Source organism: Mytilus californianus, unplaced genomic scaffold (assembly GCF_021869535.1).
Source record: "Mytilus californianus isolate M0D057914Y unplaced genomic scaffold, xbMytCali1.0.p SCAF_4, whole genome shotgun sequence".
NCBI lineage: Eukaryota > Metazoa > Mollusca > Bivalvia > Mytilida > Mytilidae > Mytilus > Mytilus californianus.
Genome location: NW_026262690.1, coordinates 59,845,408 through 59,865,850, shown reverse-complemented (window position 1 = coordinate 59,865,850; position 20,443 = coordinate 59,845,408). Strand labels below are relative to the sequence as shown.

Genomic DNA, 20,443 nt, shown 5'->3' with positions numbered 1-20,443 from the left:
TGCGCAATACTGTGCAATTGAAGATTTCTTGCTATTGTGCAATACTGTGCAATTGAAAATTTCTTGCTATTGCACAATACTTATTAGATAATAATTTACACATCCTGTTTGGTGTGTATCTCCTACCATATCATTATTATTTGCTTTTAAATATTAATCAGAAATAACCAACTTAAAATGGAAAATTTTAAAAGAAAAAAAAAAGGAAAAAAAGAAAAAAAAAGAAAAAAAAAAAATCCCCCCCCAAATTTTTTGAACCCCCTTATGATTCATCACCCCCAAACTCAATCCCAGCCTTCCCTTTGTGGTATGGTACCTTGCAGTACAATTTCAGAGAGATCCATACACTTGAACACAAGTTATTGTCTGGAAACTAGAAAAATGCTTATTTTTGGCCCCTTTTTGGCCCCCAATTCCTAAATGTTTCGGGCAATTACCCCCAAACTCAATTCCAGCTTTCCCTTTGTGATATGGAACCTTGTAGTACAATTTCAGAAATATCCAAACACTTACACACAAGTTATTGTCATGAAACTAGAAAAATGCTTGTTTTTTGCCCCTTTTTTGGCCCCTAATTCCTAAAATTTTGAGGCAATTACCCCCAAAATCAATTACAGCCTTTCCTTTGTGATATGGAACCTTGTGGTACAATGTCAGAGAGATCCATACACTTACACACAAGTTATTGTCTGGAAGTTACAAAAATGCTTATTTTTGGCCCCTTTTTGGCCCCTAATTCCTTAACTGTTAGTACCATAACCCCCAAAATCAATCCCAACCTTCCTTTCGTGGTATTGAACCTTATGGTAAAATTTCATGGAGATCAATTCACTTAAACTAAAGTTAGAGTGCGAAAACCAATGTGTCTTCGGACGACGCCGGACGACGCCAGACGACGACGACGGACGACGACGACGCCAACGTCATACCAATATACGACCAAAAAATTTTTAATTTTTGCGGTCGTATAAAAACACCTCTAAGAAGTTTCATTCATAAAGAACTGTGGATTAATTATCATTATTACATTGGTTGCAATGAATTACATTGATTTCCCAGTGAAATAAAAACTGATAATTTCACATGTGAAATAAACGTGGAAAAAGATATAGTTCCTTTCATTTTCTACTTTAATTTCATAAAAAAAGCCATTTGCCAATGTAATAAAAAGAATAACTAATCAAAGAATTCAAATATCGAAAAATATTCAACTCGTGACCGAACAACACTGATAATTAACTCATGCGCTCCGCGCATTCGTGAATTAATGTGTTGTTCGGTCACTCGTTGAATATTTTTCTCTATTTGAATTCTTCGATTAGTTATTCTATAAATATTATTCTTTGAATACCAATTTTCATTATTTTGGGGTTATAGGGGTACCACCAAATTAAATGTCCAACAAATTACAAATTTTCTATAGGAATGTATGCAGACAAAACCATGAAATCAAATAAACACAAAAATGTGAAGTTTTCCAAAAATTGGTAGCCACAAAAATAAATGAATCAACAGTAAATGGACTGATACTGACCTATACAATGTCCTTTAAACACAATGCAGAACGGGATAAAAATAGAATTAAGTTTTGTAGTTATACTGTGAACTAATTATTTAATCACCATCATTTTCCTGAAAATGCAAAACAGAAGTTTTCAGTATTTCTAAAATGCAATTTCGATGAGATTCACAAGGAAAACAAAAGGAAAACTAAAGTTTACACAAAATAGTTTTTATTGCAACATAATTAAAAATGGATGTTATGACATATCTTTACAATTTAGGTTCATAATATTTATATGACAGTCATATGTTCATTGAAAATAAATTTCACAGCTTATCATTATTACAATATCAACAATTCAGTAAATGTTATGAATGCAATACTTCTGTAATGTATAAATAAGTGAAACTATGTCTGCCATGCATTTCTATATTAACTATTTAACAGTTACAATAAACTTCAGAAAAGTAATAAATAAAATCAACATCAGATCATGACATTCTATAAATCACCAAAATTAATATGTTGAATGCAAAACCTCGGAAAAGTGGGTATTAAAAATAAACAATCTAATCAAAATTTAGATTGCTTACCAGTACTGATCAAAATCATAATCATTGTGAAACCATAGATGAAATTTTACAGTGCATATTCCTTTTGACAACACTAATTGGCCAAAATGTTTTCCATGTTGTAGTCTGAATTCATTTCTTCAAACTGATTCTCTGTTGAAAAATGTTTGCCCATTCATGAAAAAAGATTGTTGGCATGTGTCAAGTGCAGTGTAATAGAATATATTCTTATGAAGCAATTTCAAAGAATGACTTTTCGTTTTTTTGAAAGGTTGGAAGGACTGAACACTTAGTTATCAGGCTCACTACTTCATTAAAACAGGACTTGGATATGAAATCTTCCATCATAATGACAGTTTAAAATGTATTATTGTAACCATGATTACCAAATTATTACTTTAACACTTAAAATAGTTTTCATTATTATGTATATTCATCCAAAACATGCAAGAATATGTCCAATAGTCATTGTGTTCCATCTACAAATATTAGAATAAGGAAGTCCTTTTTTCGTGTAAAGGAATGTAACAGCAAAGTTCAAATGCACTTTTTTTTTATAAATGTTTGCCATCTTTATGAATCAAAGTAATAGAAATCATTGATGGAAAAATTGGAAGAGTTGTGTGAATAATTTCAAACCATAATCATGTCTTCCATTAAGTGTATTGTGGTGGACAAAAAGAAATGGATATTTCAAATTTATATGCATTCTTTATAAAGACAAATGTTTTTCAGTAGATAAAATGAGCTTAATGTGGGTCACTAAATCTGCAAAACTATTTCTTTTCATTTCATATTCTTTTTAAATCATATGATATTTTAAAAATGTAATATCAAACTAACATATTATTGTCATTATATATAAAATATAGCAACCATTAAATATAAAGATTGTGGCAATCATGACAACCAACAATTTTGATCCCAAATTGCCACTGATTGTACAACAGTTATTTTAAATTCACACCAATAATTAAGAAATCATTCACGGGGGCTTGAATTTATACTGATTTTACCAGGGGTTGGCCCTTTAACCTTGTATGTTCTTTCATTTTTTAAAATGTCATGCTACTTCAATGAAATATTGCAAAAATGAAATATTCTGAGTGGATTGAGTCTCAAAAACACATTTGATGGAAAATTGCCTTGAAATAGGGCTTTGCAATGAATATATGTAGGCTGTACCAGTCATGCTCAATGTTTCTCCATATTTCCCATATTTAGCTATACAAGAAAAGTTTTTCCTAAGAACTTCTTTAAGAAATATACAGTAATAAGTAAATGAAATGATTTTTGAAACAGTAACAACAAATTATTTACTAAAAGGGAACTATTATATGTCCATCTCTGGAATGAGGCTTAAACTTAAGTTTCACGTTAGGACTTTTTGAAACCTTTCCATGGAGTCAGTAAACTTTAATATATATAGTTCATTCAGCTTGAACACTTCAATTACCGGTATTCATTCATTATCACTTTCCTTACATAAATGTGTGATAATTACCCCAAAAGTTTGATTTATTAGCCTAAAAAGTTCAAATTTTGAGGGAATGAAAGGTATAAATGGACCAAAAGGGACCTTTTAATGAAGACAAAGAGGTACATAAGTGGTGTTTATCTTCTAAGAGTCATCTTTTGTATCATATCCCACTGTATTTATGCAAATGAGATGAATATTTGATCATTTAGTAATCCACACCATATTCTATCATGATGCAGCGTGATTTGGACTTTTCGAAGAAATCTTGCTCAAATCGTTGTAGATGTCATCTAACATTATACTTGGAAACTTGAGGTGACATGGTTACTAAAGCTTTTATACAGGAAAAAAAGGGGTGAAAATATGATTGGTTAACTTCCAGTGATTATTATCTAATATGCAATGAAATGTTATATGAAATTTTGACTGTAGTATTGGACAGGATAAAACTTTACTCATGCCAAGTATTTCTTTATTTGAAACAAAGATAAATTTTGAACAATTTTTTTAAAAATGCCAATTTAACAAAGACTCATTGGGGAAAAACAATGGTGGTATTACTCATATATATATTATATAGACTCAAGGAGATACTTGTTAGTTTAAATAACTAACATGAATTTTTTCATGTGAAACACTTCAACACAATTCTTTTATTAAGTGTTACCATGCAATTCTATATCAGTCATGCCAGTAGGTATTTTATTATTCTTTTTCAAAATAATAATTCAATAATACACATTATTCATAAGATTGTTCTATATAATTAGCTTATTGGCAACATTGTATCATCGTGCTGAATGAAATGTTGTCAGAAAAGATGACATTTTTCTCTTATAAATCTACAAATTTGTCATCATTATCAAAGTAACACTCTTAGTATGACAAAGTTCAGATGAGTTTTCAGACAATGATTTAAATTATCCATGGTTTCCAATCTCACACATTCACACATGAATGGAGCACTTTTTTTATATACAATATTTACAATGCTGATTATAAATCTATGCTATTGTTTCTTAAAACCTTTCAAAATAGGATATATATTGTCAAATGCTTCATAGATTTCTTCTCTGACTTTTGCACCTGCAAAATAAATTCAGCTACATTTACTTCATGAATATTAAAACAGATACAATGTACTTCAAATATGATGCATCATGCATAACACTAAAAAAATACATTGATCTTTGAGATTAAAACCACCGAGAAGTAAAAAGGAACTCAGCATTCTTTTTTTCTACTGTTGTGTTTTATCTAATATTTTAACTCCCTTCTCTAAAAGGTAGCTTTTATATGCAGGCCATTTTCACTTTTCGTAACACATTATTGAAGCAGCTATGATGACTTTCAGGGAATTAATTATTTGATATTTGTCTTCAGTACTTTTATTTTTGTCTTCTTACACATCCTTTTCCATTAAAACTTATTTGTCAGAATATTTTAATTGATTTTCGATGCATGTATTCATTGTGAAAGGTAAACAGATTTGTGTAAGTATTCCAGTTTTTTTGCCAGTAAAATCACAATATGTATATTAACTGTAACAGTAAACAATCAATCATTTGTAAGAGATAATGATTGTACAGCATTATTAGCTGATATCAATATTCCCATTATAAAAACTGTATTATATATCACAATACCTGTGAGCACAACTTTTCCTGAGACAAATATTAACAATACAATTCTTGGCTTGACCATTCTGTAAATTAACCCTGGAAACAATTCTGGTTCATAACTGTAAAATATATTGGAGCTTGTTAGCAGATGTGAGTACTTTTAAATACATTGCATACACTGTTAAGCATATATTAGGCTTGATTTTTCTAATGTACTATATTGGCTAATAAAGCTATAGGAAACACAAAACACATTGCTCTGTTAGGACAAATATGTCTGTCTAAAAAAACAAGAATTAGATGATCTAATGATAACAGATACCTTGTCAGATCCTTCAAAAAACAACCTCTTAAACAATAATGTCCACAGTCAAAATTGAATCTGACCTGTATATTATGGTCCATGACATTTTATTCAAATTTAATTAGGTTTCTTATTGTACAATAAAGATTTTGAAATAAGATTTCAGAGCTGAAACTGGGGCACAGTTGGCTTATTTCCTATGGAAATGCAAATCTTATTCTTTTATCAGTAATACTTCCTCTATATGATGTCTATGATGCAATGGAGAGAAAAAAGCCATTTTATTAATTATATAAACTTCTAATAAATAACATTGTTATCCCTCTTTAATATCGATATCTACTGTAACAATTATCTCTCTCTCCCTAGAAAAAGAAGACTAATTACTAGATCCATAATTAAAGCATTGCTTTAGCATTCTGACAATTAAAAGGCTCGATCAGTTGATATTTTTATAGTATATGTATGAATGTATGCTAGTTAATTCTATTTAACTAGTGTTTTTTTTCTTGGAAATGGCAAATTTATTTCACTTCATTAGACATATGAGACAGAGCATCACCTATAATCTGACAGCATATGCCGTCAATGACTCCAAATATAGCAGAGATTAACATAAACAATTGAAACAAGTTAGAAATTACCTTGAGAACTGTCCATGTGTCAATACTAAACCTTCCAATCTTATCGGAAACTTCACATCACAGCTTCCAACCATATTCTGGATTTTAAAGTCAAGAAATTTTGCCTACAAAGAAGATATCCAATTCAAATAAATGCAATAATAGTCCACTGTAATGAAAACTGATCATGGATGAGTTTACAGCTGGTATTTAGCAGCAACTGTGAAAAATTTGTTAATAAAATGCTCTGCAGGGGCAGCTTGATATGACCACAGAGGTGGAACCCTGAACAGTTGGGGCAAGTATGGACACAACATTCAAGCTTGATGCAGCTCTTAATTTGGATAGTGATTAAATATTTGACACAGCATAGGTTTCTGACACAAAATGAATGTGGTCCAAGAAACTTAAAAATTTGAAATTTGACATTTACTTATTATGGTCCAATATCCAAAATCTATATACATGATTAGATTTGGCATACCAAAGAATCCCAAGAATTAATTTTTTGATGAAATCATACAAAAAGTTTAATTTTGGACCCTTTGGATCTCAATGTGGACAAATTTGATAATGGGACCCGAAATCCAAAATCTAAATACACGGTTAGATTCAGCATATCAAATAACCCCACATATTCAATTTTTGTTGAAGTTCAACAAAGTTTAATTTTGGACCAAATTTGGACAAACTTGAAAACTGGGCCTGAAATCAAAAATCTAAATACATGTTAAGATTCAGCATATTAAAGAACCCCGAGAATTCAACACGTTGAATGAAACCCCATTGAAATTGGTCAAGAAATAAGCAATTTATACAAAGTATTAGAAAAGTATTGTTTTTTGCCCCATTTTGGCCCCTTATTCTTAAAGATTACTGCCATAACCCCCAAAATCATTCCCAACCTTCCTTATTTGATATGGAACCTTGTTTTACAATTTCATAGAGATCCATACACTTATACTCAAGTTATTGTCTGGAAACCAAATGTCTTCAGACGCTGAAGTCATACCATTATACGGCCGAAAATTTTTTTTGCAGTCGTATAAACAAAGAGATTTTGTCAAATTAAAAACAATATATTGTGTTTATCAAGTACCATTAACCTTAATACATGTCTTAGCATTGCATATTTGTGTAAGAACCTCAAATAATTATACACTTATAGAAAATGCTACATGCAAAATTTTTAAATCATTTCTGCCTAACTATTCAAATATGATTAATATGTGATTAAACCAACAAAATAGTTTGAAGGATATAATTTTCTAAATGCTAATATTTTGCATTGTTTATATTTAGTTTTATAAAATTCTCTTTTTGTGGAATACATTTATGTCATCAACTCAAATGAATTGATGGTAATTTCATATTGATCTGCAACATAAAAAAATAGCTAAATATTTCATATTTTTATGAGTTTTTAATTGTAATTATAGAAAATACAACTTTTCATTTTCTTAAAAGGTATCATGTAAAACTTCAAACAAAGTTCAGTTTTATGACAAAATCTATATAGCAATATGACCTTGATTCCCCCCCCCCCCCCCCAAATCAGGTGAAGTTTAAATAATGATTTTGACCATTATTCATAACAGTGCACTTACAGCAAATCCAAGTTTCTGTACTATTCTTGCATACTTTCTGGCTGCTAATTTTGCCTGATCTTCACTACATAGAAAAACAAAACAATATAAATAGGATCATATACATCATGAAATGTTTGCACATACAAGTCATTAAAAATTAAATGAGGTCATTCACAATCTCAGTTATAAAAAAAACAGTTTTTTTTATATACAATGATATATAAAATCAACGGTAAATAAAGCAGTATAAATAGAGGTTGATTTTTCCAATACAAGAACATTTGATATTCCTAATATATATGATTTTAAAAATTCAACAAACTCGGAGAATGGCAATGAAGCATGAAACGTATATTTTAGTGACAAACAACTGATGGGAGACAATTATCCTCCTTTAGATCCATTTATATACCAAGTTGTATGATTGACAGCTAGTTTCAGAGGACTGTTTCTAAAGCTGGTATACATTTTTAGCTCACCTGGCCCAAAGGGCCAAGTGAGCTTTTCTCATCACTTGGCGTCCGTCGTCGTCCGTCGTCATTAACTTTTACAAAAATCTTGTCCTCTGAAACTACTGGGCCAAATTTGACCAAACTTGGCCACAATCATCATTGGGGTATCTAGTTTAAAAAATGTGTCCGGTGACCCGGCCAACCAACCAAGATGGCCGCCATGGCTAAAAATAGAACATAGGGGTAAAATGTAGATTTTGGCTTATATCACTGAAACCAAAGCATTTAGAGCAAATCTGACAGGGGTAAAATTGTTTATCAGGTCAAGATCTATCTGCCCTGAAATTTTCAGATGAATCGGACAACCCGTTGTTGGGTTGCTGCCCCTGAATTGGTAATTTTAAGGAAATTTTGCCGTTTTTGGTTATTATCTTGAATATTATTATAGATAGAGATAAACTGTAAACAGTAATAATGTTCAGCAAAGTGTAAACAGTAATAATGTTCAGCAAAGTAAGATCTACAAATAAGTCAACTTGACCAAAATGGTCAGTTGACCCCTTAAGGAGTTATTGCCCTTTATAGTCAATTTTTAACCATTTTTCGTAAATTTTTGTAATCTTTTACAAAAATCTTCTCCTCTTAAATTACTAAGACAAATTTAACCAAACTTGTCCACAATCATCATTAGGGTATCTATATTAAAAAATGTGTCCGATGACCCCGCCCGCGAACCAAGATGGCCGACATGGCTAAAAAATAGTACATAGGTTAAAATGCAGTTTTTGGCTCATATATCTGAAACCAAAGCATTTAGATCAAATCTGATGAGGATAAAATTGTTCATTAGGTCAAGATCTATCTGCCCTGAAATTTTCAGACCAATCAGGCAACAAGATGTTGGGTTGCTGCCCCTGAATTGGTAATTTTAAGAAATTTTGCAGCTTTTGGTTATTATCTTGAATATTATTATAGATAGAGATGAACTGTAAACAGCAATAATGTACAGCAAAGTTAGATCTACCAATAAGTCAACATGACCAAAATTGTCAATTGACCCCTTAAGGAGTTATTGCCCTTTATAGTCAATTTTTTACAATTTTCATAAATTTTGTAAATATTTGTAAATTTTTACAAAATATTTTCCACTGTAACTACCGGGCCAAGTTCATTATAGATAGAGATAATAGTAAGGAGCAAGAATGTTCAGTAAAGTAAGATCTACAAACACATCACCATCACCAAAACACAATTTTGTCAAGAATCCATCTGTGTCCTTTGTTTAATATGCACATAGACCAAGGTGAGCGACACAGGCTCTTTAGAGCCTCTAGTTTTTTATTTTACTACAATGTTCGAATATAGTATATATATTCACAAATTGAAATAGACATACTTTGAATAATTAAAAGTACTCTACACAATTATTTACCTTTTAGCACCTGTACACACCATCTTTCCAGAGCTAAAAATTAAAGCTGTAGTCCTAGGATCTCTTATTCTCATAATTACAGCTGCAAATCGTTTTGGATTGTACTCTGCATTTCTTGCATGTAAAGCTATCTTTTTCAAATCAAGTTTACAGCCCAGATTTACAGTACACACAATGTTTCTGAAAGAAAACCGTTTGTATGAGAACTTAACCTGCAATATTTGCAATCTAAGTGATTATCTTTTTCAAACATTCTGTATTTTTATAAATATTTCTAATTTGATTTTTCAAGGTAATCAGTATTACACTGGAAAATCAAATGTATTACATCATAAATGTATGCATTTCTGATATATAGAAATAGACATACAAAACAAGAGTGCACACACTGAAATGCCTCGCCTTCTTTACTAACCATTGATTTTATGTTGATAGTCCTAAATATAAAGCTTTACTACAAGTAACACATAAACTTAACATGATCCAAGAAAATGAGGTCAAGGTCAGATAAACTAAACGAGAAATACATGTACCGGGTACACCTTACAATCATTCAATAAACCAAACATAGTTGACCTATTGCTTATAGTTTCTAAGAAACAGTCTTAACCAAGAAAACTTAACATTGACCAATGAACCATGAAGATGAGGTCAAGGTCAGATGAACCATGCCAGACAGACATGTACACCTTACAATCAATTTATGCATTAAATATAGTTGACCTATTGCCTATAGTACATGTATCTAAGAAACAAACTTAACCATGAAAACTTAACATTGACCAATGAACCATGAAAATGAGGTCAAGTACAGATGATACCTGCCAGACAGACATATACACCTTACAATCCTTCCATACAACAAATATAGTTGATCTATTGCTTATAGTTGAAGAAAAAGACCAAAACACAAAAACTCAACACTGAGAAATGAATCGTGAAAATGAGATCAAGGTCAAATAAAACCTGAGAGACTGACATGTACATCATAAAATATTTCCATTCACCAAATATAGTTGACCTATTGCATATAGTATTAGAAAAAAAGACCAAAACTCAATAACTTAACTTTGACCACTGAACCATGAAAATGAGGTCAAGGTCAGATGACACCTACCAGTTGGACATGTACATCATTCCATATACCAAATATAGTAGACCTACTGCTTATAGTATCTGGTATGTGGAATTGACCACGAAAACTTAACCTTGTTCACTGATCCATGAAATGAGGTTGAGGTCAAATGAAAATTGTCTGACGGGCATGAGGACCTTGCAAGGTACGCACATTATAAATATAGTTATCCTATTACTCATAATAAGAAAGAAATTAACATTACAAAAACTGTTGACTTTTTTTTCAAGTAGTCACTGAACCATGAAAATGAGGTCAAGGACAATGGACATATGACAGACGGAAACTTTGTAACATAAGGCATCTATATACAAAGTATGAAGCATCCAGGTCTTCTAGCTTCTAAAATATAAAGCTTTTAAGAAGTTAGGAAACAACGCTGCCGCCACTGCCGGATCACTATCCCTATGTCGAGCTTTCTGCGACAAAAGTCGCAGGCTCGACAAAAAACTGTGGATTCATCATTATTCGTTGGATACCAATTTTCGTGGAATTCATGTGCATAGGTGAAACCACAAATTTAAATGTTCAACGAATTACAAATTTTATATATGCTTGTATGCAGACTTTGTCAAAACCACGAAATCAAATATACATGTACATGAAATAGCAACTTTTCCTCAATCCACGAAAATTGATACACACGAAAATAAATGAATCCACAGCATATGTTTGTTAATAGGCAAACTAAGCTTAGTTTTTAAAGGAGTTCGCTTCATTAAAAAAAAATATATAGCATTCAGAAAATAAGTTTATACAGAATAACAAAAACAAACCTACCACAAAATTCTTCAAACAATTTACCAAAGAAAAGAGGGAAAAAAAAACAAAATGTCACTTATCATTAATACAATATCTATTAAAAATCTATAAAACTTATCTGTAATTATCTTCAAAATGTCTAATAATGAACAGTAAATTTCAAACTTTATTTATACTTCTACAGATCTTATCATCATCAACACTTAGGAAACAGAAAATTTTCAAATAAATCTGTCACTTCAATTATAATTGTGTGATAAGATATTTACCAGATGCTTTGTTATCTGATAACAGGTGAAAATTAGTTAAAAACACTTAGTGTAATCAAACTTTATATATATAATTAATAGTTTTCTTTCATTTGTCACAAACTAATATAGATCTGCAACTTATCTATCAATGTCAACAATTTTATCTACACAATGTAATGTAATGAAATGTATCCTTTAATAAAAATAGATTATTATGATTTATCTAATGAAAATGATATTTGCAATCACAATTTCTGTTCAAAAGGAAATAACTCAATCATATAATAAGTATAACTTTTGGCTACTAAAAGGTTGACAACTCAACAAAGAGAAAAGCTCTTACTTATCAAATATATTTCTGTTCAAAGGGAAATAACTCAAAATGAATAAATCATATAATAAGCACTTTTGCTACTGAAAAGGTCTACAACTCAACAACGATAACAGCTAAAATAATGAAAATTAAAGTTGACATTCATTTAGTCACAGGAAACAACATATCTAAATTTGAAAAAATTTCGTCAAAGCATTTGCATGTTAATGAACAGACACTGTTTGGCAGCTGCCCGCCAACCGTACATCTACAAATCAATAACCGATTTTTCCTGCGAAAAGTTGTGTATATCAAAATTATTTGGTTGTACATTTTGTATTTTGAAAGAAGGTTGATAAGCTACATGTAAGTGTAGCATTCATATATATCTTTAACCATTTGTTTATGAGAAATGAGTCTGTATTCTAAACATAAGTTAACCACAGTTGAGGATGTCTTAATTGAAAGCAGCTTACTGAAGTTGAGGTTTTAAAGGCATAGTTCCCATGCCCTCTGATGCTGGGGTAGCTGGAGATATCGGCGTCATTGGCCCTCCTGGATTAGGAGTTGGTGGATACAAACTAGCTGTGTTTGATGGAGGCATCACTGGATTTGGAGTAGAACCAATACTAAAATTACTCATTGCTGGTGACATCATTGGACTCTGAAATTTATATATATGTGAATAAAGCAAAACATTTTGTACTTTTAATATACAAAGAAGGAATCTTGACGTAACATTAGCAATTCCCTTTGTTGGCCTTGTATAAAAGAAATTATGCTGTAGCATAAGTCAGCAACCTAAATAAACACCTTATACAAATATTGACATCTAGAAGTCGTTGTCATATCTATGGTCTAAAACATTTCCCCCAAGGATTAGTAAAGTAACTTTCCCTTTCCAGATTTTTTCTGTGCACAATTCTTTGTTCTTTTTCTCTGTGTTATCTAATTGTACAGTAACAATTTTTCCTGTACTTTTCAGACGAGAGAATAATTTTGACATTGTTTAACATACATTGTATTTGTGTCTACACCTTTTTTCTTTCAGTTTTTTGGGTGAATTTGGTGTCTATTTTATTTTGTACTTGGTGAAGGAGAAAGAAAAAATATCATTTGTAAAATTTATAAATAATTCATTGTATAAAAAATAGTTATTCAAACAGACTTTTACCTCTTTCAAAGGTTACACCTGCCCCATATTATCAAAATGGTATCCCAACTTTGCATTATTTGGGCAATTGGTGAATTGGTCCAAAAATTACCTGAATAGACTGCATAGGCTGAGGAGTCAAGCCAGTGCCATATGATGCAAAACTCCCTTGATTTGGATCCATTTTTTTTTGCTTTTAAACTAATCTTATAATTTCCAATTCCCTACCAACTGAAAAGTGGTGTTCGTTCTGGGTTGCGGCGGTGGAATTTACCCAATTACACCGTACACACTCATATTTTATTTTCTATATATTCTAATTGCTACAATTGGTTAATTCTAACTATGGAAAAACTGTTGTCTTAAAAATTCACAGGGAAAACTATTAACAGTTCAATTTGGCCATGTAGCATCACACTCTCAGTCTTTAGTCTTAGATTGTAACAAATTAATGAAAACAGTAAACCGCGGAAACTGTCGCCTATGTTCATAAGAAAATAATCAATCGCTTACAACCACACGAAAAATGTGGCGACATAAAAGCTGATGTTAAATCGCCACATACAATTTTCGCCCTAAATCAAAATCGCCGCATCATAATCATTCCAAATCATTAATAAAGGCCCTCAAATTCTATAGGCATCGATGATGATGATGATGATGATGAATGTATTTCCCGAGCATATTTATGATAGTTAAATTTCAGTCATGGGCATACCGAATTTCAACAGTATAGCAAGTGTCTGGGGCGTGTTTTATTGGTCTCTTCTGCACATCTCCAGAATGTCTTCTGGTGAAGAGTCCAAAAAAATGAATCTGGGCCTCTTCTGGAGATATACTACGGAAGATCAATAAAACAAAAATTCAAATTGCCGTCGAATATAGCAGAATTTTGTTATGTTGGATGACATATTAAATGAAGTTTACGATGATTTTATAGAAAATTAAGATACGTCCGGTAGACATGACTGTAAAAGTGTGCTTTGTTCGTGATATTTTTCTTTGTTCTTTCCTCTAACTCAATTTTGCTAGACAAATCAGGCGTAAACCCCCACTATTTGATTTTTAAGAATAACCTTAAACTGCACAAAAATTCGTCAATGTTTGTCTCGAATGATCAAAAAGGTCATATTGTCTATCCAATTTTTTTAAAGTAACCAAACTGGATTATTTTTGTATAAAGCAAAGATATCGGAAAGTTCTCAAAATCATTTTTCTCTGGTGGTCCTTGAAGAAAATTTTCTGGTCCTCACTATTATTTCAATTGCATAATTTCGATGGTCAAAACCTTCGGACCACCACTTTTCAAAAATTTTCATTGTATATGGATCTATATGCAAGTATACAATGTATACCAGACATTTCTTAGACTGTTTTTTCTTCTTTTTTTTAATAAATCCGTTGGTTGTGTACTGATTGATACTTCAGTCTGGGAGAACAAGATTTATTTCAGTACTATAGTTGTAATTAGCTTTGAACAAACTTTCAGTAATTGCAAATACTCTTATTTCGGTGCTTTGTGTCTATTGTCTTAATGTAAGTTTTTTTTTTTTGTGTGTCTCGTACCGATCTTTTGAGTTAATCTAATTGCAATTGATTTGTGCAGGTTGTTCTTATATTGTACTGTTACACCACTATCACAGCTTCGGGGAGGGTTGAGCGCTCACAAACATGTTATTGTTCTGTTACACCACTGTCCCAGGTTAGGGGGCTGGTTGGGCCGGATCCCGCTAACATGTTTAACCCCGCCACATTCTGTATGTATGTGCCTGTCCCAAGTCAAGAGCCTGTAATTCAAGGCCGTAACTACCATTGAGGTAAGTGACTCTGAGGCAATTGCCTCACTAAAATTTCGACACTGAATTTTTTTTTTTGGTGTATTTGTTTATGGTAATTAAATACGAAATATAGTCATTTGTTTTTTCTGTCCCAACCTTAATTTCTTCTATAACTTGAGTCACATCGTTCCTTTTAAATTGTTCTTCCCGGATATAACTCAGCATCTCACCGGGTTTCTCGATTACATTAACCTAGTAACGGTAATCATCATGGATCTCTCAGACTGGTTAAAACAGGCTCTTGCAGAAAAAGGAAAAGCGATACTGAAGGTGAGGAAGGAATAGTTCTAGTAAACTAACTGATGTTGTTTGTGATCACAACAGGTGTTAAGAGTTCGAGTAATGAATATATTTTCATTGGAACTAATCCAAAAACTATAATTAGACTGACAAATCAAGTACTGCGGCACCCGCACGGGAGCAGTCCTATCTGCGTATTCATTTCCCCGTTTTCCCCAACTTTATTCGTTCTCTTTACAGATAAACAAAATATAAATAATATGAAACCTGCATGGATTAGTTTTTATCCATAATTTTTTTAAGAACATCCCGTAATCCAATTTTGACATTATTGAGGGACGGTGTTTTCTAATTCGGGACTACGGAATTTCGTTTCTTTTCATTCGGGATTTCGGGATCGGACCCCCTCCTCCCCCTCATTATTCGATTCTCGATCTAAAATATCAGTGACGAGTGTTTGTTGTGAACGTTCTGTTATTGCCCTGAGACGACTGAAAACTTGGGAAAGAGCATGCATGATTGGCGAGAGACTGTGCGGTCTTGCCATGCTCCATGTTCATCGCGATAAGGATGTCAGCAGACCAAATATTCTGAAACGATTTGACGAAACCGGTCGTAGAAAAATTGGCAAACTCCAATTTGAATAACAATTGCTACTGAGTCGATGTTTGTTCTGTGTTCTGGCGGCAGACTCAAATTGATATTTGGATGTTTATCTGACATACAAATCTATATAAAGTTGTTTAAAATTTGGTGTTAGTACATGTCTTAAAATATGAAAAATATATAAAAAAGTGTCAAAAAATGAAAAAGATGTCAAGCTCTCTGTATATGCCCAGAATACAGGATTTTACACCATCTATCCCAGACCCCCTGCCAACATTTTTTGCCTCGCTCCGCTCGGCTCAATTTTTTCAGTTTTGCCTCACTAAAATAATATGCCTAGTTACGGCCTTGTAATTCATTGGTTGTCGTTTGTTGCTGTGTTACATATTTGTTTTTCGTTCATTTTTTTGTACATTAATTAGACCGTTAGTTTTCTCGTTTGAATTGTTTTACATTTGTGATTTCGGGGCCTTTTATAGCTGACTATGCGGAATGGGCTTTGCTTATTGTTGAAGGCCGTACGGTGACCTATAGCTGTTAATTGCTGTGTCATTTGGTCTCTTGTGGAGGGTTGTCTCATTGGCAATCTTCGTTTTTATATTAACCCTGCCATTTTCTTTGTGTGCCTTTCCCAAGTCAGGAGCCTGTAGTTTAGTTGTTGTCGTTGGTTCATGTCTCGACTCATATTTGATATTTTGTAAATTATTTTGTTATGTATAATTAGGCCGTAAGTTTTATCGTTTGAATTGTTTCTCACACTTTTCACGTCGGGTTTTGTCATTGTTGAAGGCCTTAATTACGGTTGCCTATAATTGCTTACATCCACTTCATATTTGAACTCCGGTGGATAGTTGCCTCATTAGCCATCATACATTTCTTCGTTTTTATTTATTTACCTGACTTTTAAACTCGTGTTTCCTGAACCGAACCGAATCCTGAACCTGCATGACATATTTGTCACTGGGCGTTAAAAATTAGCAACAAACAATCAATCAATTTAAACTTGTGTTAAATAAGAAGAAAAACCATTTGATATTCATTCATTTATTGGATTGGGGGCAGGAGGATTTCATATATGAATATGGTTGGCCGGTAAGAGCTGAAAAATAGGCATAATTAGCGACAGATTAAAAAAGTTAATTATGCCCTCTTCCCTTCCCCATCCTTCATCTATAAATTTAAACTGATCACCACGGAATAGCCCAACTTAGTGTTGAAAGTAGCGTTAAACACCAATCAATCAAAATCCCTTCCCTAGAATATCAAATAGTGGTCCCTTAACTGTTATTGTCCGTGTAGTTCTTATATTTATACAGCTTATCGTCCTACATGGATGTCCTACTAAGACTGTCATACCATAAAAACGTTTATAACACAGCTCACATTCTAATATATCTGCATTCATAAATTTATTAATGTCATTTAGACTAAACGACGCCATGTTTGTTATGTGCCTCTGCCGTCTAAACTACCTATCAAAAAAGAAGAGGTGGAAGAGAGCCAGAAGATCTTCCCTATGCAAAAAAACAGAAATGGACCTCTTCTGGCTCACTACCGAAGAACAAAAAAACACGCCCCAGATGACTGAAACCTTGCGTACCGTGACAAAGGCCAGCTGACAATGGAAGTCATGGTTAAAATACAGAGAATAGATAGCAAAAACGCCATATCAAACATGTGACCATCAAAAGAGAATAAGAACCATTTTTTATTTATTCAATGTGCAAACCTGGTAAAAGACAACATGATGCACATTAAACAACTCCACTAGAAGTTAGAGGTATATGCTGCCAACAAGAAAATTGGCTTTTTAAACCGAAAAAACACCTTTTACACGCTATTGATGCAAAATGATTGTAACAGCTAAAGAACACACCTGCTTATGTCTAATTAATCATACATGCCGTCTGACAACAAAGTATACGGATAATGAATACAACTTGAAAATGCTCTGGCACAAATGACAAAAATAATAAGAAAATACAGGATCATTCATGACTGGCATAATCACATACTGCTATGTGGAGACTTGAATGAGTTCTAAAATATCTCATGATCCTTATTAAAGATATTTTGACAGAAAATTAATTGGAACTAAATTAACCCAGATTACCCAGAGAAAAAAAAACGTTTTCTAGCTTCTGGACAGATTGACGACATTCTCTCAGCAAAAAAAGAACTAACACATAATATACAGATCTTAGAAATTGAACCAGAAAACACATCCTACCATGTACCTATCATAGCAATAATCAACAGAAAACTAGTTAGGAAAGCCAACAAATCAAAATCAGTCATTGTGAGAACAAAATGGAAAAAATGCAATCTTCAAAAGTATCAATTAACCATATCCGTTGAAGTGAACAAAACACTTCGAACTATCAACAAACAAAAATTTCGATGAGGGCAACACAGCAATAGAAAAAATAATATGCAATGCATGCATTGAACAAAATACTTCGAACTAGAAACAAAAACATACAGGAAGGCAACACAGCAATAGAAAACAAATGATGTACAATGCATGCATTGAGGCTATACTAAACTACAATAAATCAATAAGAATTAAAAGTACTGGGATATCACTTTGGAATAAGAATAATTAGAAGCATAAAACATAACAACAAAAAAAGCATGCCTTATAGTTGTTAACTTCTATGTCATTTGGTCTCTGGTGGAGAGTTGTCTCATTGGCAATTATACCACATCTTCTTATTTTTATACTTTGAACATGGAGGAGCTTCAAAAGACAAAAATAACCCGCTTAAATCACAGCTAATAGCAGCCTAATGTCTATTACATAAGGCTCATATATACAAGCATATGCCCTACAGAGGAAATAAATAGCCAACCAAACAATGACACTATCTTCCTCGGACAATAAACTCTTCAACAAGCTACTCAGAAAAAAAGGTATGGATATGGTATATATATATGCGACTCTACGATGGGGTAACCAAATTGCAATTACAAACGAGGACATTCTTCAAAATATGGACAAGTTATTTCCATGAGCTATGCAATCCAGACTAATCTATAGGCAGGACTTTATGGCGTAAAATATTAGCTCTTATCCCTGCAAAGTACCATAATCGAAAAGATAGAAAAGCGGAAAATTACAAAAATTGAGCCAATAAAAGAGGGGAAAAATGAAAATCCTCAGATATTGATGGAATCTTGGCCGTTCAACGGTCGAGCTTCTACCACTCATATTGAATGACCTCACTACAGTAATAGAACAGCTTGACATCCCACTGATGCTGAAAGCAGGTATAATGACACCAGTACTGACGGAAAACAAAGATTGTCAAAACCCAGCAAACTATATAGAGGAAAAACAGTAACCAAAATCTTCACTCAAATCCTACAAAATGTATCAAAATCCAGAATAGATATACAATCAATCAAATCCAAACCAACCACAAAGAGGATTTATAGAAGCCATTCCAATGACATTTGCTGTATTCCTAGCATCGGAAGTAATAATCTAATCTTGTGAAGACGACCAGGAAATACTAGCTGCTACTAACTTTCAATGCGCGCAGAAAAGGCTTTTGATAAACTCAAACATGAAATATTATTCAACAAGATCAATCACTATGGCATTGATGGTGAAATGTGGATTCTACTTCGGAATATGTATAGAGAAATGAGCATTAAAATTAAATGGGACGATCTCCGTTCTGACAAAATTTCTGTCAACCAAGGAATACAGCAGCAAAACTCTCAGCCTCCTTATACAAATGCTATAATAATGCTATTTTAGATGGTGCAACAGAAAGTGGATTAGGAAGCGATTTAGAGACAACAGGCATTGTTACACCAACATGTGTAGATGACAAATATTAGTACTGACAGACTGTGAAAGTGAACTTCAGGGAATTATAGCAAAACATCTAGGTATAACCAGAAATGAAAAGAATAGAATTGATATTGATGAAAAACTGAACGTAGGAAAGGTATTAGAAAGGTCACTATCTATATGACATGTTAGGAGCTAGAATCCATATAAGGAAAGATTTGTATACTCTTGTATCTTACAATCTCTGGAACATAAAATGGGCTTTAAATCGTGTTATAGCTTTATTACGAGTTTCCGAATGAATTGTTTGATAAATCCCTGCTTAACATACAGCGGCAGATATTACAAGCATATTTTTGACGGTAATATGGTATCGAACCATAGTGGTTGTCTGATGTACAGAAATGTGATCAAACGCTTGGACTTCCATCGCCCGGCAGTGAAATCATTGTTAAAGTGGGGCGTCCGTTTGACTGTGGGGAAGTATAATTACGCAGCCACATCCCGTCGAAATGCGGAATGAGGACGTTAAACGCCTCGTGGAGAGATTGTCACGCTCTCTGCACGTTTAGTCATCATTGTAACATCTCTTTGAGGAGTCTTCAAGTGGCTTGGTGCAAGATAACATTTTCAAACCCTATCCAGCATACCATCACTTTCAAGTTTAAGTCGAAATGAACACCTGGACACCTAGATCCCCTTCTGTCCTCCTTGCAGAACCTACTTATCGTTTTATTGTTAATACGTTTTTGTCCTGAATATGCA

The 20,443-nt window shown here is 32.7% G+C and overlaps 2 protein-coding genes across 4 annotated transcripts in view; one reads left to right on the top strand and one right to left on the bottom strand.

Annotated features, from left to right (window-relative positions):
* The window catches only part of LOC127698557 (proto-oncogene c-Rel-like), a 182,992-nt gene that overhangs the window by 117,435 nt on the left and 45,114 nt on the right, over window positions 1-20,443 (top strand). The gene's annotated exons all lie outside the window — the stretch shown is intronic.
* Window positions 1,717-13,683, bottom strand: LOC127698579 (uncharacterized). The gene is made up of 7 exons (XM_052202093.1): window positions 13,305-13,683; window positions 12,516-12,703; window positions 9,579-9,758; window positions 7,713-7,776; window positions 6,127-6,230; window positions 5,203-5,297; window positions 1,717-4,642 (listed from the first exon to the last, which is right to left on the bottom strand). The coding sequence occupies exons 1-7, from the start codon at window positions 13,374-13,376 to the stop codon at window positions 4,566-4,568; spliced, it is 780 nt and encodes a 259-aa protein (XP_052058053.1). The 5' UTR covers window positions 13,377-13,683; the 3' UTR covers window positions 1,717-4,565.